This window comes from Castor canadensis, chromosome 5 (assembly GCF_047511655.1).
Source record: "Castor canadensis chromosome 5, mCasCan1.hap1v2, whole genome shotgun sequence".
NCBI lineage: Eukaryota > Metazoa > Chordata > Mammalia > Rodentia > Castoridae > Castor > Castor canadensis.
This window is the reverse complement of record NC_133390.1, coordinates 98,795,599-98,818,530: the sequence shown is the minus strand read 5'-3', so window position 1 is coordinate 98,818,530 and position 22,932 is coordinate 98,795,599. Positions and strand designations below refer to the sequence as shown.

General features: G+C 38.8%; 1 protein-coding gene across 1 annotated transcript in view; it reads left to right on the top strand.

Moving 5' to 3' along the window:
* The first annotated feature begins 2,572 nt into the window (after nucleotides 1–2,572).
* Nucleotides 2,573–22,932, top strand: part of Prkci (protein kinase C iota) — a 67,027-nt gene continuing 46,667 nt past the window's right edge. The window contains exons 1-2 of the mRNA XM_074073802.1: nucleotides 2,573–2,891; nucleotides 20,982–21,103. Coding sequence (XP_073929903.1) covers nucleotides 2,791–2,891; nucleotides 20,982–21,103 — 223 coding nt within the window. The 5' untranslated portion in view covers nucleotides 2,573–2,790. The remainder of the gene's footprint in view (nucleotides 2,892–20,981; nucleotides 21,104–22,932) is intronic.

Genomic DNA, 22,932 nt, shown 5'->3' with positions numbered 1-22,932 from the left:
GAAGAAGTGTGGGCGTGGATGTAAGAAATTGGAACCCTCAGTCTGAGCTTGCGGGGTTGTAAAATAGTGCAGCCAGTTTGGAACAGGTTTAGCATTCCCTCAAGATGTTAAATACAGTTACTATATGACCTGGCAACTCTACACTTAGGTAGATGCCCAAGGTAATTAAAAAAATATGTCCTATTTCCTGTATGTGGAGCTGGAAATGTTCCTTCCTTTTCTTCCCATTTCTCTCCACTTTCATCCTGTTATATTAGATTCCTTTCCTAATAAACTTTACTATTACGTTTACTGCAAAAAAACTTGACAGCATCAAGTTTCACAGCATCATTAATATAATGAATCCATATAGTTGAATATTATTTAACCATATAAAGAAGAAAGTACTGGTGTATGCTATAACATGGATGAACCTTAAAAATATTAAACTAATTGAAAGAAGCCAGAGATAAAGAGCTACGTACTGTATGATTCTGTTTGTATGAAATGTACAGAATAGGAAAGTCCATAGCATCACAAGAGATATTTATTCATGGTTTGGAGAGGCTGAGGAGAATGGAAAGTAATTGTTAATGGTTATGTAGTTTCTTCAGAGGCAATGAAAATACTTTGGATTTAGATAGTGGTGATGGTTGCACAATTTTGTGAATATACTAAGAACTATTGAGTTAAACCCTTTAAAAGGGTGTCTTGTATGGTATGATAAGTATAGCTCAATGTGACTATTGGGTTGGAAGTGTGAGACAAGCAATAGAGCATCTGCTTAGCAAATGAAGTCCTGAGTTCACACTCCAGTACGGCCAAAAAAGAAAAACAGTTAAAAATTTAATGTCCTGCTTTCCCTGGTTATCACAACTGAGAGCTCTCACCTCTCTCTCTCTGACACACGGTCTCATTATGTTCCCAGGTTGGTCTTGAACTTGTGGGTTCAAGCAATTCTCCCACCTCAGCCTCCCCAGTATCTCGGATTATAGGCATGTATCACACTGCTCTTAAAAGCGCTCATCTTTAAGGAAAAAAAAGCATATTTATATGGGGTAGTATTGATGCAAGTTATAAATATTTACAGATTCTTGTAGGTCACAAAATAAGCAGTAAATTTCCTCTGGTAACAGTCACCTTTAAAGCATGCTAGAAAGCCAATGATGAAGGGTTTTCCAAAAGTGCTAAGGAACAAGAATTTAAAACAAAGTCTTTCATGCCTTACATTTCATTTCTTTATAAATTTTCACTCTGTATATGAAGTAAGTTTATTTTCTTTCAGCATTACATAATCTCAAATTTGTCACAAGCATATCAAATTTTCCAATAATCCATTTAAAAATTGACTGCCTCACTTTAGATGGAAGTTATATACCATAGCTAATTAATCCATATGTAACATGCTCATGTAGGTCCCCATTGTCAAAAAATCCGGTACCAACTTATTCCATGGGAGTTTTCATTAAGAGCATACACTCCAAGTTTGTGGCAGTTGGAGAAGGTCATACAAGCTCAATGTCACACATAACTGATGAGTCAGGCCCCCAAATCTTAGTTATTATTATGAAGGAAGTTATTTCTTTTATTATTCCAATTCTTGTAGTACGTGTTGGTACCAGGATATACGGTGCCTGGATTCATGCTATCTGTAAGTTTAGTGTAAGTCATGAGATAGAGCAAAGATCCGAGGAAAGTCAGAGAGTAGTTTACCAGGACAGGTTCTTTGTGATCCTTGGTTAGCCAGGGTGAGTAGAACAAATGCTGATGGATGACTGACTGATTGGCTGGTTAAGTATTCATTGCGCACCTGTTGTATGCCATGACAGTACACAGAGGCCTACATATGGCAGCGGTGAAGGAAGAAAAGTCTGTCTTCTATCGTATTTTCTAATCGAGTTTCTTCCTTTATTACATTCACGAATACATTTGTTGTGTATATTATTAAGTTCTTTCCATAAAAGAGACTATGCTGAGCAGGTAATCAAATCTCGTTCCCACAAAAAGGAACTGTATAATTTAGATGATTTACGCAATTGGCATGGAGAATTCGTCAGAGAACAAAGTCTAGATCGTGACGAAGCCCAGTGATTTACAGTGCCCTCAGATACCCATGCTGTGTTCAGGATTTCCACGCCCAAGGTTCCTACAGAACACGCTACAGTCAGACTATCAGCAGGAGCCGCTCAGCATACGTACGATCCCAGAATCCCACCGGGACTCCAAATCCCAGAAACCCGCTGGGCAAACCAATCCCGGATGCCAAGTAGGCAGATAGCGGACGCGACCAAGATGGGAAATTGGGGTGAGAGGCCGTAGAAATTGTCTCCTGCCATTTTTACCGAATGTAAAGGGCTTTTTACAGAATACAGTTGGAAGTTTCCTACCACTATTCCCACGGAAAGCCCATCTCGGTGTGTTTTGTGTTACTACCAGCGGTTCTCATTCTCTCTCCTGCCTTTCTTTCCCCCCCTTGAGGATGGTTCAGTTCGGCATCCAGGCTCCTTGAGCTGGATCGATGGTTGTGCCCGCCCTGCGCCGGAATGTGGGCCTTGAGAGCGTACGAAGTGGGAGGGACCGCGGCGGGGAGGCGGGCAGGGCCCGGGCGGCGGTAGTGGCGGCGGCGGCCGCAGGCAGTGGGAGGAGCTGCGCGGTTCCGGCTGTCCCGGCAAGGCGACCCTTGGGTCGGCGCCGCGGGCGAGGCGGGCAGGTAGACGAGCTAGCGAGCGGCTGCGGCTCTCCGTCGGGCTCGGGCGGCGCTCTCCGCCGCGGCACCCTCGGCCTCCCTCGTCGAGGCGGGGGAGTGAGGAGATGCCGACCCAGAGGGACAGCAGCACCATGTCCCACACGGTTGCAGGCGGCGGCAGCGGGGACCATTCTCACCAGGTCCGAGTGAAAGCCTACTACCGAGGGTGAGTGTCTTCGGGAGGGGAGTGGGAGCGGAGGAGGAAGGGCGAAGGGCTGGAGGCGCTGCGGCCGGCTCGGGGTCAGGGGTGCTGGTGACCGGGTGATCGCCGGCGGAGCAAGGGGGCGCGGGCTTGAAGGTATCCCGGGCGTGGCGCCCGGCGCTGGGGATTCGGAGGTTGAGGGATACTGTGGAGTCCTTGAAGGACTCTTGGAGCAGAGTTAGGTGCACCTGGTGGGGAGGAGACACTCGTCTACTGAGAGGCTTGCAGATGTTTTACGTCACTCGCCTGGGTGTATTTGGGATTGAGTTGAGGATCCCAAGGGCTGCCTCAGTTAACTCCGCTTGCTATGGGTGTAGAAGACTGGCCTGCTTCAGTTAGCTGGATTTTGCCATGACCACCAGGCCCGAAGCCTCCGGTTTTTCTAAGTCAGGTTTACATCTTCGCTGTGGAAGCAAGAACTCATGACATGTATCTGGACTGTTGTCAGGCTGCCAGTGTAGTAGACTTAGGTGCTATACTCAAGAACAAAGTTGATGCGTTTTCAAGGATTGTTTTAGGTCCTTTGTATCGCCAGGATTAGATGTCAAATGTGTGCATAAACACTTTGTGAACCCTTTGTCAGTGTTTCAAAAGCCATTCAATAGGGTAAGAGATATTGCAAGGTCAGAAGAGGAAGAGACATAGCTTTAAATTCTGTGATCTTTACTCGTGTGATTACCTAAACTGTAACTCCTGTGCTTATCAGAAATAATCTACTCCTGAAATCATCCCCAGTCATATCCCATCACCAGTGACGCAGAGTACTCCCGTTCTTTGAAATCAGTTGTGGTTGAAATTTTTTTTTTGAGATAATTATAGGTGAGCCTAATGTGAGCATAAATGATTGAGGCTAAGGATTAGCAGAAAACCCGGTTGCTTTGGCTTGTCTTACTGCTTGTCTAGGCAGAAGTAAATTGTTTAAAAAAAAAATTCATGAACTACAAGGTTGAAACTGCAATGCATACTTTCACATTCCTGAGAGGATCAGTGAAGATAGCAAACTTTCAAATCACCTCTCTTGTTTGATTTCAAAGAAAACATAAACCCTACATGTTTTATTGATTAGATGTAAGGACTTACTCGTTTGTGATCCGGAAGCCGCTGGCCTCTGTTAACCTTGTCTGCATTCAGGAGTAATTTATAGGAGTTATATTGGGCAGTATTATGTAATTTTTTTACTTAAAACATAGGTAAAAGTGGTTTCGATTTTAAAACAATTCCAAGAAATGTATTTTTCTTTTTTAAAATTTGTAGTTGTCACAAGAGCTGTTTTGACCATTTTGGTTCATAGTCAGCCATGAACTTAGCAAGATGAAAAAGAAGAAAAAAAAAACAAAAACAAAAACCTTTGCTTTTTTTGTTTTTTAACCCTTACCAATAATTTTGATAGATGAGATATTTCACTTACGAGTATATTCTCTTTTTGGGGGGTGGACGGGGGTGGTACTGGAGTTGGCACTCAGGGCCTTGCGCTTGCTAGGTAGGCACTCTACCACTTGAGCCACAGCCCTCAGCCCCTTTCATGCTAGGTATATTTTGAATACTGTGTTGTGTTTATACCTGGCATGCCTGGACTCGAACCATAATCCACCCAATCTCTACTTCCCAAGTGAGTGTGTTCTGTTTTATAAAGTCAACAGCCCATGAGTGATTAGATGCAAAGAATGAAATCTAGTGAATTTTTTAAAAAGGTGTCTGATTGTTGACAGTTTGACGAACTAGATTTAAAAATGACTACATACAAATGGTAGGAAAGTATAAAAAGTGTCCCATTTCATTCTCCAAAATTCCACAGGTCACTACTGTTGTCAGTTCATTTCTGATTCTTCTGAAGGTTGCATGTATTAGTTTAAAAGTTGTCCATAGGCCGGACACTGGTGGTTTACATCTATAATCCTGGCTACTCAGGAGGCAGAGATTAGGCGGATCGCTGTTGGAAGCCAGTCAGGGCAAATAGTTTGTGAGATCCTATCTCGGAAAAAACCCATCATAAAAAAAGGACTGGTAGAGTGGCTCAAGGTATAGGCCCTGAGTTTGCATCCCAGTTTTGCAAAAAAAGAAAGAAAGAAAAAAAAAGGTTGAATTTACATTTCTTAATGTATCAACTTTAGTGATTTCTTCCTCTGAAACGTGAAAAATTCATTGCATACTACCTTTTGCCTCCTGTCCTCCTAACTTTTTTTTTTTTTTGGCAGTACTGTGGTTTGAACTCAGGGCCACACACTTACTAGGCAGGCACTCTACCACTTGAGCAACTCTGCTGTCCCTTTTTTGTGTTATATATTTTTAAGAGTGTTTCCAGAACTATTTGCCTGGGCTGGCTTCAAACTGTGATCCTCCTGATCTCAGTCTCCTAAATAGCTAGGATTATAGGCATGAGCCACCAGTACTGGGGCTTTTAAACTAGAGCTTTTAATTCTCTGTGTTATCTTTATGGCTTTCCATAATGTAAATTCTTGGCCTGTTACGTTTAAGTAGCCTCAACTGTCTGAAAGGTGAAGAAATTAGTGCTGGTTCATTTTTCTCATTTTTACTAGTTTGACAGGTGTAAATAGGCACATCATTGAAGATCATTGGAAATTTCTCCTTTGGAAAGAAATCAAAGTCCACTGTGCTTTAGGAACACACATATTTAATAGGTGTTTTCTTGACTTACTGCTCTCATTATAGGAAGAGAATAGGGACCTACATCTTTTTAGAGTTTGGGGACATTTCTCCAAGACATTGTAGTTAACATTGTCTTTTAAAACTTGGAAAATTTTGCTAAGGAAAGATACAAGTAACCCCCTGCCCTTTAGTGTTTTCATTTAATGAAAGCTTCCTATTAACACCTTCATTTAAAGCCTCATTTAAAGACAACATCAACACTCTAAACTGCACCAATTTCGGTCCTTGAAAATAGATCCGTTAAGATTATATGTTTATGGTGGGGTGCTGGGGGCTCACATCTGTAATCCTAGCTACTTGGAATCTAGGTACTGAGATTGGGAGGATCCAGGTTCGAGACCAGCCTGGCAAATAGTTCTCAAGATCCCATCTTCAAAATAACCAGACAAAATGGATTGGAGGTGTGGCTCAAATGGTAGAGTACTTGCTTTGCAAGGACAGAGTCCTGAGTTCAAGCTCCAGTCCAACCAAAAAACTATGTTTATTAACAATAGTCTAAACTGATAGTTGTGATATGTGATATTATAGTCAGCTGCTTATTCATACAGATGAAACTAAAATGAGTCACTGACAAGGATAGTTAATAAACAGGTTGGCTAACTAAAACACCTACCTGATTTTAAAATAGAAATCTTTCCTTTTGTGCTAAGAGATATGAGGACAGTTTGCATTTGACAATATCTTTCCCATCAGATCTTCTGAATGATTACTATCACATAAATTTCCCCTATTCCCTCCTAACACTGCTTCTTTCTAGTGAATGTTGAATCTGGAAATAGCTCAGTCTTTTCAGTGAATAAATTGTCCTCTCCTTTCAAATATGTATGTAGTATTCTCATTCTGCTAAATTTGATCTTAATGACAGTGTGATGTCTTCCTAGATAAAATAGACATTTAATTTGATTTTTTCCTAGTTTTCAAGCAGGAGATTAATAGCACTGAATATGATTTTACTGGAAACCAACCTAAGAGTGTCTGTCTCTTGGCCTGTGCCCTTCTTTCCCCAACATGGGAACTATTCAGAGAGTGGCCTTCTTCAATCATTACCTAGTGAAGGTGTTAGTTTGGGGGAAGGAAAACAGGTTTTGTTGGTTAGTAATAGATTGCCATTGTATGTGCTTATCCTTATATAAAGTTACTTGATATTATGGGATAGACTTTAACCAGGTCATGTCTGGACTTCTGTGTGTGTTATTGTGAACTGCTAGGCAAGCACACTATCACTTGCCCCTAGCTTTTTTGATTCCTTTTTTGTTTGTTTGTTTGTTTGTTTGAGATAGAGTCTAAGTTTGCCCTCACTGGCTTTGAACTTTCCAGCCTCCTGCCTCTCATGTAGCTGGGATTAAAGACATGTAACAACATGCCTAGCTAGACTACTCACTTTCTTTTTTTTTGGCATCACTAGGGTTGTTTGAACTCAGGGCCTCACACTTCCTAGGCAGGCACTCTTACCACTTAAGCCACTCTGCCAGTACTTTTTTTGTGATGGGTTTTTTCAAGTAGGGTCTCATGGACTATTTGCCCAGGGCTGGCTTTGAACCTGGATCCTCCTGATCTCTACCTCCCAAGTAGCTAGGATCACAAGTGCGAGCCATCGGCACCAGTGACCTCATTTCTTTACAGTGTATACAGTGTATGGGAAGTTTCACAAAAAGCTTGTAAAATGCTTTTAAGGCCATGGTTGTTGAGCAGTGATAACAATCTGTACACATCTAGAAATAAGATTTTTTTTGTGGGGGAGTGGGGGTCTGTGCTGGGGATCAAACACAAGACTTCACTCATGTAGCTGTTCTACCACTGAGCTACATCCCTAACCCAAGATTGTTAACTGTATATTTGGAATGTATAGATCAGTAAAGAAGTATGTATGTAGAAGTATTTTCCTCACTGTGAACAAGTCTTGGCAAGGCTTATTTTTAAAAGTATGCTGGACACTGGGCTCATGCCTGTAATCCTAGCTATGCAGGAGGCAGAGATCAGGAGGATCACGATTCGAAGCCAGCCCAGGCAAATTGTTATACAAGACCCTATCTCGAAAAACCCACCACAAAAATAGGGCTGGTGGAGTGGCTCAAGGTGAAGGCCCTGAGTTCAAGCTCCAGTACCTCAAAAAAAAAAAATTGAAAAATTATTTTAGCAGTGTGCTCTAGAAATGGTTTAAGGAAATAAAAATAGAGCGTTGAGTTAAGGGTTGGGGGAGTGGTAACTAATTAGTCCCAGAGCTTCTGAAATAGTACTCAAGAAAAGCAATGGATCCATAGTTTGGCCACAGAGAGAAAAATAGGGCATGGTAGCCTAGTGTCAAATGAAAGGAAAAAAAAAAAAAACCTCCTCAGAAATTTGAATTAGGTAATAAGATAAATTGCATGTCAGTGCTGGGGCCTGAAGTGGAAGAGTTGGAGAGACACTGGTGAGACCAGACTGACCATGTGCAAACTATAGGTTTGAAGAAGCTGAAACAGAAGCAGAGAAGAAAGAAAATTCTCCCTAGAGGTACTTAGTTGACCGTAGCTTTCTAATAGAACTTCCATGCCCTCCTTTTTTCTTTAATTGTAATTATTAATGCATGTTAATTGTATATTAATGCTTCCACTGTGCCACTTTAAGGTAACTTGACCCCCCCCCCCCAAAAAAAAAAACATCTTTTTTCTGTTTTTCTTGGCAACACTGAGGTTTGAATTCAGGGCCTCACACTCGATAGTCAAGTGCTCTTACCACTTGAGCCACCCTGCCTTCGCCTTTTCTGTGATTCCCACCCCCCCCCATAAAGTCCCATGAATAATTTGCCCAGGGCTGGCTTTGAACAGCGATCATCCTGATCTCTGCCTCCAGCTAGGATCACAGGTGTGAGTAACCGACGCCCAGCAAAAAAAAAAAAAAAAAAAAGTTTTTTGATGGTTGAAAGTTGAAATGATCCTGAAGTAAACAAAATTTTCAAATTCTAGTCTTGGTTAGAATTTCAAATATCAGAGATATTTAAACTGGGTTTAGTAAAAATCATTGAACACCTGCTATAATCTAGGCCCATGGTGCTCTCCTGGGCACAGAGGATGTGGAAGTAGTTCATATAAGGCTCTGCTTTTGAGGAACGAAGAGACTTGTGGAGGGAAAGATGTATGAGTTACAATAGAAAGGATTATATTTGATGTGTGTGGGTAAGGTACTTGCAGAGTGGGTATTGGGAAGGAGTTTTGGGTGAGGGAAGCCTCCCTAGAAGATGAAATGTCTGAGGTTTGGTTTTTTTTTTTTTTTGCTGTACTGGGGTTTGAACTCAGGACCTACACTTTGAGCCACTTCACCAACCCTTATTTTATGAAGGGTTTTTTTGAGACAGAGTCTCATGAACAATTTGCCTGGGCTGGCTTTGAACCGCAGTCTTTACCTCTTGAGTAGCAGCTAGAATTACAAGCGTGAGGCACTGGTGCTTGGCAAAATGTCTGCAACTTTTAAAGGATCAATAGAGGGAGTAGATCAGTGGTAAAGATACTCCTACCAAGTGTCAGTCCTCCGTTCGGTCTTCACACTTTACTCACCTCCACCCTCCCAAAAAAAGATAAATGGGAGTTTGTCTGGTGAATGATGATGTCATTCTAGGTATTGAACAGCTAGGTGATAAGGTTGGAGAGTTGAGGTCAGTTTGGTTGTTAGTCTTGTTTTCATTCCTTATTAGGATATAAAGAGGGCACCGAAGGCAAGTAAGACTAAAAATTCACAGGGGCTAGATCGTGAGGATCCTTGAATGTCATACAGCAGAGTTCAGACTTTTTCTCATTGCTGAGATTTTAAGTAAGAGAGATACATGCATTTTAGAAAGATCACTCTTAGAACCAGTAAGGGAGAAGGAACAGTGAAGAATAAGACTAATTTGGAGGCCATGAAGTAGTCCAAGAAGATGGAAAAGAGGGTAGATTCAGTGGAGATTTTAGGTGGTAGAATTGGCATGGATTAAAGATGTATTGCCTGTCTGGGAGAGGAATCTGAAAACATAAAAGTTTCTTGTTTGAGAGACACTAAGATGGAAGTCAGTAATGGGGAAAATACAGAAGAAAGAGATTTGTGGGGGAAGGTAATCCATTACCTGAAACAATTAATTTTGAATTTTGGGTACTTATGAGACATCCAGATGAAATGTCCAGAATTAACCAAGAATATTCATTTATTCTGTGCCTGCTCTGTGTTGTAAGCATTGTGCATGACTGCTAACACTGTAGGAATGTGGCCAAAGATGATGATAGAAATAAAAAATGCCATCTGTGGCCAACTACAGATAGCTCACAAAGGCAAGGCACTAAAGCTAATATTTTTTGAGGTTTTAGCAAGGATTTAGTTTAACAGGATAAAGTATGGGGGGAGGGGAGGGAGAGAAAGAAAGAAATGTTTCCTGTTCTCCATGCAGGAAATGAGAGAAAGACTCCTAAAGCCAAGTTGTTTTTTTGTTTTTTTTTAAATATAGAAATGCATACAGTTGTTTCTCTGTTTTTGGGGGCTCGGGTTTGAACTCAAGGCTTCATGTTTGCAAAGAAGGCACTCTACCACTTGAGCCACACCTCCAGTCCCAGAACTATTGAATATTTCCCCTGTAGCCTCACACTCCCTCTTTCTAGGGGCAGCTGTTAACAGTTTAGGATATTCTGTATCATATCAACAGATCTATGTTTTCACATTCACATGCATAGACACAGCCTTTTACTTTTCCAATAAATGGGTCCATATTTCTATACATGCTTCTGTAACTTGATTTTTTCCATTCATGATCATTGTTTTATGCTAGGATGGACAGATAAGTAGATCACTTTTTGTGGGTATGTATTATTCCACAGTATTGTTATACTATAATTTCCTTTTTTTTTTTTTTTGTGGTGCTGGGGATTGAACCTAGGGCCTTGCACATGCTAGGCAAGTGCTCTGCCAATAAGCTGTATCCCCAGTCTTTATTTTCAGATTGATGAACACTTGAAGTTATTGTCATTAAATCACAATTTCAAATAATATTGAAGGAACATCCTTGTATTTAATATATAGTCTTACAAACATGGTTCCAAGATATTCTCCTTTTAAAATTTGATATTTTCCACTCCATACTTATTAATTTACATTCTCAACCACAGTGTGTTCAGTGAAGTTTTTTTTAATGCTTCCATATATAAGTTTTTGACTATTGGATTGACAAAAAAATGGTACTTTTTTTTAATCAAATTGTATATATATTATTGTGCATTTAGATTTCCTTTGTTTTGTCTTCCTATATTTGCCCATTTTTCCTTTATTTTATTTCAGTTTCTTGAGTCAGGGTCTCACTATTTAGCCCAGGCTATCCTTTGCACTCACTGTGTAGCCCAAGTTGTCTTCAACTCCTAACACAGTACTGCCTCAGCCTCCTGAGTGCTGGGAATTTCAGGAGTGCTTTACCATGTTGGCCCCATTTTTCTAATGTATTATTTTTCTTATTAGTGTTACGACAGGACTTGACATTTTGTTTGTTAAAATTGTCAGTATTTCCCAATCTGTTGCTTGTCTGGAGTTTTTCCTTTTTCTGTAATCAAATCTGTCCTTTGTTTTTACTTGGTGGTTCTTGGTTTGCTGCCTTAGGTAAGATGTGTTTCTCATCTAAAACTATTCTACTGTTTTCTGTTATGCAGCTTTTTAAGAATTACCTTCTCAATAAATCTGGTATTTTGGGATTTAGTCATTTGTAGTATTCTGATACAACTTAAAAAACATATTTTAATACCATTTTTGAAGAGGTCCTCCTTTCACCACTGATTTGAAATAACAACTTTGTCATATGCTATATTTTTTCATAATATTCATATCTACTTTGTGTTCTGTTTCATTGATTTGGGGGGAGAAATCTGTTTTTGCACATACCATGATTTTTCTGATTATTATAATATAGCTAATTTTGATACGTTAAGGAAGGACTCATTTCATTAATTTTCTTTTCTTTTTTTTTTTGCAGTATTGGGGCTTGAACTTAGGGCCTTCACCTTGAGCCACTCCACCTGTCCTTTCTGTGATGGGTATTCTTGAGATAGGGTCTTGCCAACTATTTGCCCGGACTGGCTTTGAACTGCGATCCTCCTGATCTCTGCCTCTTGAGTAGCTAAGATTTATAGGTGTGAGCCACCAGCGCCCAGCTCATTTCATTAATTTTCTATTCCCATTTTTTTTGGCTATTCTTATGCATTTTCTTGCCCAGATGAATTTCAGAAGATTTTTGTAGGTTCCTCCCTTCCACACACATAAAATCTTACTGGCATTTTGATTTTGAATTGTGTTGCATTTATAGATTAATTTGAGGGATGATAGCTTTATAATATTGAGCCCTGCCTTATAAGTATGTAGTATATACCTGTTTGTTCATTTTGTTACGTTTTTCAAAAAGAGTTGATAGTTCCTATTCCATAGGCCTTGCATACTTCCTGTTATGTTTATTCATATCTTTAAAATTTTGTTGCTTTTGCAAATGGGATCTTTTATTCTCATAGGCTTATTATATACTTTGTTTTTAGTTGTTTGGGTGCCTTGATTGGTCTCAAACTCCTGGTCTCAAGTGAGCCTCCTGCATCAGCCTTCTGAGTAGCTGGAATTACAGGGCATATCTCCATGTCCAGTTTTATATTATCTGTTTTTGTTTGTTTAAATATTTTTGTATGTTTAAATTATCTCTAAGAAACAGTCTTTTATTTTTAAAAATTAAAAAAAAAATTATTAGCATCTAATAGTTGTTCAGGGGGATATATTGTGATAGTTACACATGTGCTTACATTTTCCCCCTCCAGTGTTCTCCCTCTTCCCCTTCCCTCCTTCTTAGAACAATTTCAAGAGGTTTCATTCTTCTATTTTCATATATGGATACAAAATACATCCACCTTCTGCACCTCATTCCCCCTTTCCTTGTGTTCATCCTCCCACTGGTACCCACCACTGGAAAAGACCTATTTTTCTAAGAAACAGTCTTGCTTCATCTTTTCTGTATCTTACTTATTTTTCTTATCTTAAACATTTGGTTTGTTTTCCAGGAAATTATCATTATATCTCCTTTTTACAGATGATAAGACTGAGATATACAAAGACAGTACAAAGCTGGGTCATAACTTATGAAGAAACTTCTTTTCCCTTTGTATTAATGGGCTTTATAACATTGCTTTTTTTCCTTTATTGTCCAATTCATGGTTATTCTTTAATCCCTCTTCTGTCTTGTTGATATTAAAAAATGGAGATTGCTTTGTGACTTTTTTAATAATTATTAATTTGAGAGGTGCTAATTTGAGATTGTGTGGCATTCTGTTCCCCTAAAACCAGTGGTTTTACCATCCATGAATAATCCTACGTAAATCAATTAATTACATTGATGATTATGAATGAATTTTTTCTAAATCGTCTAGGAGAAAAACTTACGTTTAAATAGCAGAAGAACTGAATGTGATTCCCCCTCCCCCTTGGGCTTATTTTTAATCGTGTGTGTGTGTGTGTGTGTGTGTGTGTGTGTGTGTGTGTGTGAGAGTGCTGCTGGGAATTGAACTCAGGGCCTCGAGCATGCCAGGTAGGTGCTCTACATCTTGAGCCACACCCACTGCTCTGTTGGGTTTATTTTTTATTTTATGTATTTGTATATTTTTGCAGTACTTGGGTTTGAACTCAAGGCCTTTACTTTGAGCCATACTAGCCCTATTTTTGTGATGGGTCCTTTTTTGAGATAAGGTCTCACAAATTGTTTGCCTGGGCTGGCTTCAAACCATGATTTTCCTGATCTCTGCCTCCTGAGTAGCTAGAATTACAGGAGTGAGCCACCGGCACCAGGATAATTTTTAAAACAATAAGGTGTAAGGAAAAACTTTAGATTTTATATTTAAGAATATAAAGGGGTTTGCCCAGCAGCAAAATTAAAAATGTTTTTTTCTTTTAATTTTTTAAAATTAAGTAAAACTGTATCTAAATTTGCCATGTGGGGAATCTTTGTAAAGCAGACTAATCTGTTGATTAGTGGTAAGATAATTTACGTAATTTGTTTTACGCCTTTGGAATGTAACATCTTCATTTTGTAGTTCATTTTTAGCATTGCTGCTAAAATAAGGATCTGGTGATTGTGGAGTGTTAGGAAGGTGGTGCTTTCCCAGTTACTTAGAGAAGTGTTTTTACAAAACTCCCTTAAATGTTTTAGTTCCTGGAACCTAAGGAATGGTAGTTGATAACATCTAACTCCTTTGAGTCTCTTAAGGATATATGTACTTATACTTTTAAAATATTAACACAAGTATTTTTTACATGTTTGAGCCAGGCATGGTGCACATACCTGTAATTCCAGAATTTGTGAGGTTGAGGCAGGAGAATCAAGAGTCGGAGGCCAGCCTCAGCTATATAGCATGACCCTGTCTCAAACAACAACAAATTTATATGCTGATAAATATTTCTTAGCTCTTGAAAATTAAGTTTCTTAAAATCCTTATTTGCACATATGCTTATATATGTGTTGGTTTTAATTTCATGGAAAGTTTAATAAGGAAGTCATATATATAGATAGATAAAATCTTCCTATCCTCCGTTTTTAAAAAAAGACACTTTTGCTTAAGATATTTATATAGGGAGTTTCATTATGACATTTCCATGTTTTTACTTTTTGGGAACTTTGAGGGTATTTTCCATAGTTGATGTACCATATTGTAGTCCCTTCAACAGTGTACCAGAATTCCTGTATCTCCCTCTCCTGACCAACTCTTATTTTCTGTTTTTTTGGTGGTACTGGAGATTGAACTCAGGATTTTGTTCTTCCTGGCAGGTGTTCACATTTTTTTTATGTCCTGACCATAATCCTCCTATTTCTTCCACGCAACTGGGATTAGGTGCATACCACCATGCCCAGCAAATTTGTTAAGATAGGGTCTCACTAACTTTGTGCCTAGACTGGCCTTGAACTGTGATCCTCCTGATCTCCATCTCCCAGAGTAGGTGAGATTACAGTCACAAGACTCCATGCCGTGCTCTGTGTATTACTTTTAGAAGGTAGAATTATTTTTGTCTCTAATGAGGTTTCACTTTTATTTAAAGTACTATATGAATATATAATTTTAAAAACTATTAGCAAGGCACCAGTGACACACACCTGAAATCCTAGCTGATTGGGAGGCTGAGATTGGGAGGATCACAGTTTGAGGTCACCATGTGCAAATAGTTCATGAGACCCCCCTTCTCCATAATAACCAGAGCAAAATGGACTGGAGGTGTGGCTCAAGCAGTAAAGCACCTGCTTTGCAAGTACAAAATCCTGAGTTCAAACCCCAGTCCCATCAAAAAATCCCCAAACAAACACATAGAGTGTGCTATATGCTAGGCTGCTCTAAGCATTAACATTGATTAGCTCAACCCATTAAATCCTTATGGCATCCTCTGAAATATTATTATAAAGCATAGATTCAAATATCCTGGTTTGAGATCCCAAGGTCTGAATCATTATTATGCTGGGGCTATTAATTCTTTCTGGGATGCTATTTTTTTTTTTTTGGAATGCTTTTTATTTCTCTATGATTTCCTTGATATGTACTAATTGAACAACCTCTCTGAGCCAGACACTACTTCAGGTATCAGTGATAATGGCATTGAGGAAAACAGATGCCTGTTCTCATGGATATTATATTTAGTCATAGTCTATAAATGTATAATTTATATGTGTTTGTACAGTATTTTCTCTGAAGAATAAAGAAATTAACTAGCTTCATGTATTAAGGTAGACTAATCTCTAAAACAAGGATTACATTTTTAACTAGTTAGTCTCTCTTTTGGGGGAGGGTGGTAATGAGAATTGAACCCAGGGTCTCACACTTGACAGGCAAACACTCTACCACTTGAGCCACACATTCCAGTCCAGTTAGCTTGTCTCTTAAAAGTCAAGTTGACTGTATCCATTATGTGTTGATGGGCAATATCATACAATAATAATTATGCTGCTATCATCTGAATATTTGTGTTCCCTCCAACATTTGTATGTTGAAACCAAAGCCACTAGGTGATGGTTTTGGAAGGTGAGACCTTTAAGAAGTGATTTGGCCTTCAGGAATGGGGTTAGTACCTTTCTAAAGAGAACCCTAGAGAGCTAGCTAGCCTCTTTTACAATATGAGGACACATAAAAGGCACCATTCTGTGAACTAGAAATTGGGCCCTGACCAGACACCAATCTGCCTGTGCCTTGATTTTGGACTTTTCAGTTTCTAGGACTATGAGAAATAAATCTCAGTTGTTTATGAGCTACCCTGTCTGTGGTATTTTGTTATATCATTGCAAATAAACTAAGACTTACACATTGCTTGGCTTCTGCTGTAGAAAGCCATAGCTTGGGAGATTACCAGTGGGAAGTTTATTTAGGTGTGCTCTTGGGATTGATGAATATGGAAGACAAAAGAGGGAAGAAAGATGTGTGAGTCTGTATTGCTTCAACAAAATACCACAGATTGAATAATTTATGAAGAACAAAAATTTGTTTCTCACAGTTCAGAGGCTGTGAAATCCAAGAGCAAGGTGTTGGCAGATTTGATGTCTTGTCAAGGGCCTGATTTTTCTTTCCAAGATGGTACTTTGTTGTTGCATCCTCCACTGAGAATGAAGTCTGCATTCTCACATGGTGGTGGAAGGCATGAAAGGGCATAAACAGGCCCATGCCTGTTCCCTCCAGCCCTTTTAAAAGGCACTAATCCATTCATAAGGAAAAACCCCTCATGACTTAATCACTTCTCCAGAGGCTCTATTTCTTAATACCACCACAGTGGGGCTTAAGTTTCACCATGAATTTGGAGGAGACTCATACTCAAGTCACAACACAGGGCTTATGCAGAAAAGTCAAGCTCCCCAAAGTCTTTTTTTTTTTTTCATTTTTCTTTTATTATTCATATGTGCATACAAGGCTTGGTTCATTTCTCCCCCCTGCCCCCACCCCCTCCCTTACCACCCACTCCACCCCCTCCCGCTCCCCCCCCTCAATACCCAGCAGAAACTATTTTGCCCTTATCTCTAATTTTGTTGTAGAGAGAGTATAAGCAATAATAGGAAGGAACAAGGGGTTTTGCTGGTTGAGATAAGGATAGCTATACAGGGCATTGACTCACATTGATTTCCTGTGCATGGGTGTTACCTTCTAGGTTAATTCTTTTTGATCTAACCTTTTCTCTATTTCCTGGTCCCCTTTTCCTATTGGCCTCAGTTGCTTTAAGGTATCTGCTTTAGTTTCTCTGCATTAAGGGCAACAAATGCTAGCTAGTTTTTTAGGTGTCTTACCTATCCTCACCCCTCCCTTGTGTGCTCTCGCTTTTATCATGTGCTCATAGTCCAATCCCCTTGTGTTTGCCCTTGATCTAATGTCCACATATGAGGGAGAACATACGATTTTTGGTCTTTTGGGCCAGGCTAACCTCACTCAGAATGATGTTCTCCAATTCCATCCATTTACCAGCGAATGATAACATTTCGTTCTTCTTCATGGCTGCATAAAATTCCATTGTGTATAGATACCACATTTTCTTAATCCATTCGTCAGTGCTGGGGCATCTTGGCTGTTTCCATAACTTGGCTATTGTGAATAGTGCCGCAATAAACATGGATGTGCAGGTGCCTCTGGAGTAACAGTCTTTTGGGTATATCCCCAAGAGTGGTATTGCTGGATCAAATGGTAGATCGATGTCCAGCTTTTTAAGTAGCCTCCAAATTTTTTTCCAGAGTGGTTGTACTAGTTTACAATCCCACCAACAGTGTAAGAGGGTTCCTTTTTCCCCGCATCCTCGCCAACACCTGTTGTTGGTGGTGTTGCTGATGATGGCTATTCTAACAGGGGTGAGGTGGAATCTTAGTGTGGTTTTAATTTGCATTTCCTTTATTGCTAGAGATGGTGAGCATTTTTTCATGTGTTTTCTGGCCATTTGAATTTCTTCTTTTGAGAAAGTTCTGTTTAGTTCACTTGCCCATTTCTTTATTGGTTCATTAGTTTTGGGAGAATTTAGTTTTTTAAGTTCCCTGTATATTCTGGTTATCAGTCCTTTGTCTGATGTATAATTGGCAAATATTTTCTCCCACTCTGTGGGTGTTCTCTTTAGTTTAGAGACCATTTCTTTTGATGAACAGAAGCTTTTTAGTTTTATGAGGTCCCATTTATCTATGCTATCTCTTAGTTGCTGTGCTGCTGAGGTTTCATTGAGAAAGTTCTTACCTATACCTACTAACTCCAGAGTATTTCCTATTCTTCTTGTATCAACTTAAGAGTTTGGGGTCTGATATTAAGATCCTTGATCCATTTTGAGTTAATCTTGGTATAGGGTGATATACATGGATCTAGTTTCAGTTTTTTGCAGACTGCTAACCAGTTTTCCCAGCAGTTTTTGTTGAAGAGGCTGCTATTTCTCCATCGTATATTTTTAGCTCCTTTGTCAAAGATAAGTTGCTCATAGTTGTGTGGCTTCATATCTGGATCCTCTATTCTGTTCCACTGGTCTTCATGTCTGTTTTTGTGCCAGTACCATGCTGTTTTTATTGTTATTGCTTTGTAATATAGTTTGAAGTCAGGTATTGTGATACCTCCTGCATTGTTCTTTTGACTGAGTATTGCCTTGGCTATTCGTGGCCTCTTGTGTTTCCATATAAATTTAACAGTAGATTTTTCAATCTCTTTAATGAATGTCATTGGAATTTTGATGGGAATTGCATTAAACATGTAGATTACTTTGGGGAGTATCGACATTTTTACTAAGGCTCCCCAAAGTCTTGACAGAAATCTCAGGGGGTCCTCCAGGAAGTTCTGAGGATGAGTTGATACTTAAGAGGTTTCTTGAGTTGAGGCTAGGACCATCATGTCCACACACAGTCCGTTGTTTTGGGTTGCTCCAGTAAGTGATGTTACTGCAGGCTAGGAGTTAAAGCTGTCATGGGGGCTCATGATAGGATTGTCTAAGGCAGCACTCTTAGCCACAGAGATAATACATCCTCTACCACCACCACCATGGAGGTTCTGGTGACTTAGGAGAGGGGCGATGTTCAGATTGCAGCATCCATCTCAAGTGTCCTTGGGAGATTTGCATTTGAATTCATGTTCACTTCCTACTGTGAAACTGGCGAGTATGCTTCTATGTTTTGCCTTTTAAATCTGTAAGATGGGATTTTAGTATGTCTAATTTGACAGTTATTGTAAAGGTTGAAGATAGGACTTATTTAACACCTGAAACATAGTAAGTATTCTATGAATGTTTATAGGAAAGAAATTATAAACAACAGTTCTTTGTCAAAAGTGCATTTGCTGGTAGATAGGTTTCTCATAGAAAGTAGTTCTTCTGTATTCAGTCAAGAGATATTTGAGTCTTTATTGTGTTAATAGTAATGTGAACATATTTTAAAAGTTCATGAATTTTTGTCTTCTAGTTGCTTATGATTGAGTTAAGGATGTGTTCTCAGTATATGATGAGTTGGACAGGTTTAGAGTTATAGACTGTTGTGTGGTTTGGAAAGTTAAGTAGAAGGCAATGTTGAAAAATACCCATTACAGTAGTTTCTCCCGTTCTGTGTAAACTGAGCCTTAAGCTGAGGGACTATCAGGATTAGACTTGTGTAATGAAGATCTTTTTGTGTGGGGTTGGGAGTGGTAGGAACAAATTGGAAAAAAAAAGTTAGAACTAGAATATCAAGACTCTTAAACAGTACACAGAGTTGAAATTACAGATTTAGGAGATATCTCTGTGAGGTTATAGTTAATGTATTGTATGTGAATTAGGTTTCAGAGAGAGAATATGAATGTGAGAGGTTATAGAGAATGTTTTGTGACTGAAGACAAAAGGAGACTTCAGTGTTCAGTAGATGGAGAGCCAAGAAAGAAAACTATTGTGAAGCCAAAGCAAGAGAGTTCTAAGCATAGGGGCAGAAAAATACCAGATACTTAAAAAATAATAGAAATCCAGAAAAGGTCATTTGATTTCTATGTCTGCTTGGTTCTCTGCTTACCTTCTAGAGCTCTTAAAGACTGCAGCTGTAACTTTTTTTTGAAGATGACTAAAGCTTTTAGTCATCTGCAAAATCATTTTTATTTCCTATTCTGCATTCTAACAGAACAAGTCTGTTCACAGTTCCTAACACATTGTCATTTCCTTGCTTTCTTTCATCAACAAATATGGAGTATTCATTCTGTTCTAGGCATAATGAATAACAGTATAATGTAATAACAGTATAATGAAGAAAAAGCCTCTGCTTTCACCTTTACCAAGCTTAGATTCTAGCTAGGATAGATGGTAGACTAAAAACATTTGTTCATCTGTCCAGTGTTCCGAGAAGTAGGTCAGGGACATAGCCAGAGCCAGTTCACACAGGGCCTTGTAGACCCTGCTCTGTATGATAGGAGAGGCATTTGAAGAGTTTACAACAGAGGAAAGACATGAACTGCATTAATTTTGTAAAACCCTCAGGACTGTCTAACACATAGGGATCACTATATAAGTGTTAAGAGTCATTCAGTCTATCTGACTTGACTTTGAAATGACCATTGTGGCTGCTCTGTGGAGATAAGATCTTAGGGAGCCTTCTCCTGGCTTTGTGGAGGTAATACCAGGCCTCTACTTTAAAGTATTTTATTTCAGTTTTTAAGAGTTATAGTTATTAAATGCTCAGTGAATTTATTCACTCATCTAGTGCTAATCTAAAGAAAATACATATTTATGTTTGTATATTCCTATGGCTTTTGGGGTTCCTACCTTAAAATGAATCACTTTAAAACCAGTTTGGTAAACTGTAATTCTTTGAGCGTTAGAAAAGCTGAAAGTGAAGGTGGGAGATATAGAAATCATGTTATGCAAAGAATGATTTGCAGATTTGTGGGTGGTTAATTGTGGAAATCAAGACTAAAGTAGTTGAGGTGACAGAGGCCCATCTCTTGGATGAAGGGTGGACTTGGAGAGGTCTGGGACTGGAGAGTGAAACAGGTATCAGTTAAATGTAAGGAAAATGGGCTGGGGTCATGTCTCAAGTGGTAAAGTGCCTGCCTAGCAAGTGTGAGGTCCTGAGTTCAAATCCCAGCATCTCAAAAAATACATATATATGTATATGTCAGAAGCTTATATAGAGAGCTCTTTATCTGTAGAGTCAAAAACCTCTAAAGGAATAAGCTTCTGATCAGTAACATAAAAGCAAAAGTAGGCCTATCATCTGTTCAGATAGCTAGGGTGGGCTTCCTCAACGAGGGGCGATTGAATTACAGCTTCTCATAAATCCAGTATTTTTATTTTTAGTTCATTCGATATTGGTATTTTAATCTTCAATACATGTTTATGCACACATAACTGAAGGCTACCAAGTTGTCAGGCATTCAGTAATCTGTAGAGTGTTATATTTGAATCATTTTCGAACTTAAAACTCCTTTTCTTTTTCAGGGATATCATGATAACACATTTTGAGCCTTCCATCTCCTTTGAGGGCCTTTGCAGTGAGGTTCGAGACATGTGTTCTTTTGACAATGAGCAGCTTTTCACCATGAAGTGGATAGATGAGGAAGGTAAGTGATAAAGAGAGGCTGCTTATGTAAACATTTGATTTAAGATACTATTCTATCATTTGTTTTAAAAATATAATAAGCTAGGGGCCACTGGCTGAAGCCTGTAATCCTAGCTACTCAAGAGGCAGAGATCAGGAGGATTGTGATTGAAAGCCAGCCCAGGCAAATAGTTGTATCTCAAAAACCCTTCATAAAAATAGGGCTGGTGGAGTGGCTCAAGGTGAAGGACCTGAGTTCAAGCCCCAGTACCACAAAAAAAAAAAAAAAAGTTAATTAAAATATATATGTATATTAAGAGTCCTGACAAATTTAAGGAGGAAAACTATATTAGATATTCAGTGCCATTCTTATTTTTTCTTTCATTGTATAAATTAAGAGTACCAAAGAGTAAATGTTTGTTTTGTGTCTTTTATCCTAAAATAATGTAAAATTAATGATTTTTTTCAGCAGTAAGGTAAATATTTCATCAGAGTATGACATTTTACATAAAATTTTTAATATAAGTGTCTTATATTTTAAGAAATTACTATTTTTGATTGAATATTATCTTAAAGAAAATATTATAGACTTAAAATGATTGTGACAACTGTTACTTCAGAGTGGTGTCAAAAACAAGTCAGTAAGGAGTGACTTGTATCCAGAAGGCATTTATGGAATATCTTTGTGCTGAGGCTAGACGTTTCCTATCCTTAAACTCAGAGTCTGATAGGAAGATAGATATGGGAATACAAAAGAAGCATATCCACGATTAGTGTTTGAACTAAACCTATTAACAAAGAATAAGTTTTTGAGATGGAGGGAGAGGAGAACTGTACAGTCTGAAGAAGAACAAAGTATAAATAGACACGAGGTATGAAGACAGAGGGGTGGGGAAGAGCAGAAATTCACCAAGGGTAGAGTGGTGAGGTATGAAAGTGTGATTGTGGAGCTTTTTAGAAATGGGGACTCTCAGTCCCAATCACAGCCTACTGAATCATAGCCAATATTTTAATAGGATCCACTGCTGAGTTGTAAGAATATTAGAGTTGGAAAAGCATAGGACTAGATCTGAAAGACATTATAAACTACATTGGACTTTATTTTATGTGTCGGAATGCCATGAGAGTGTAATTAAAAGTTACCCTAAATACATTACTTTGTGTGTGTGTGGGGGGATACTGGGTTTGAACTCAAGGGCTCATACTTCTTAGGCAACATTCTACCACTTGAGCCACAATTCCAGCCCAATACATTACTTTTGTATAATGGTTTTCTGTTAATTGTAATAAAATAGAATTTTATTTTGAACAGTATTACTATAATACTTAGGTCAATATTTGGGGCCATTTATTTTCTTTTTTGGGGTGGGGGGGGCGATACTGGGGTTTGAAATCAAGGCTTCAGTGCTTTCTAGGCAGGCGCTCTACAACTTGAGCCACTCTGCCCACCGTTTTTTGTTTCAGGTATTTTCAAGACATGGTCTTCCAAGATAATTTGCCTGGGCTGGCCTTAAACTGCAATCCTCCTGATTTCTACCTTCCAAGTAGCTAGGATTATGAGTGTGAGCCACCAGTGTCCAGCTGGGGCCATTTCTATGTTCTCTGTTACAAAGAACTCTGGAAAGACATGGTCCCAGTTCTAAACTATAGGTAAACTCAAATGCATTTTCATTTTTTAAAAAGTTTTTCTAAAGTAATCTGTGTTCCCTGTTTGTGGAAAGTAGTACATCTATTTATGAAGAGTTAACCAGTGGTAACAGCTCAGTGTATATGCTTTTAGATTTTTTTTCTGTGCATATACAAACACATATATTTCTATAAGTCATTTATTGTGTTAATTAACACAAAAGT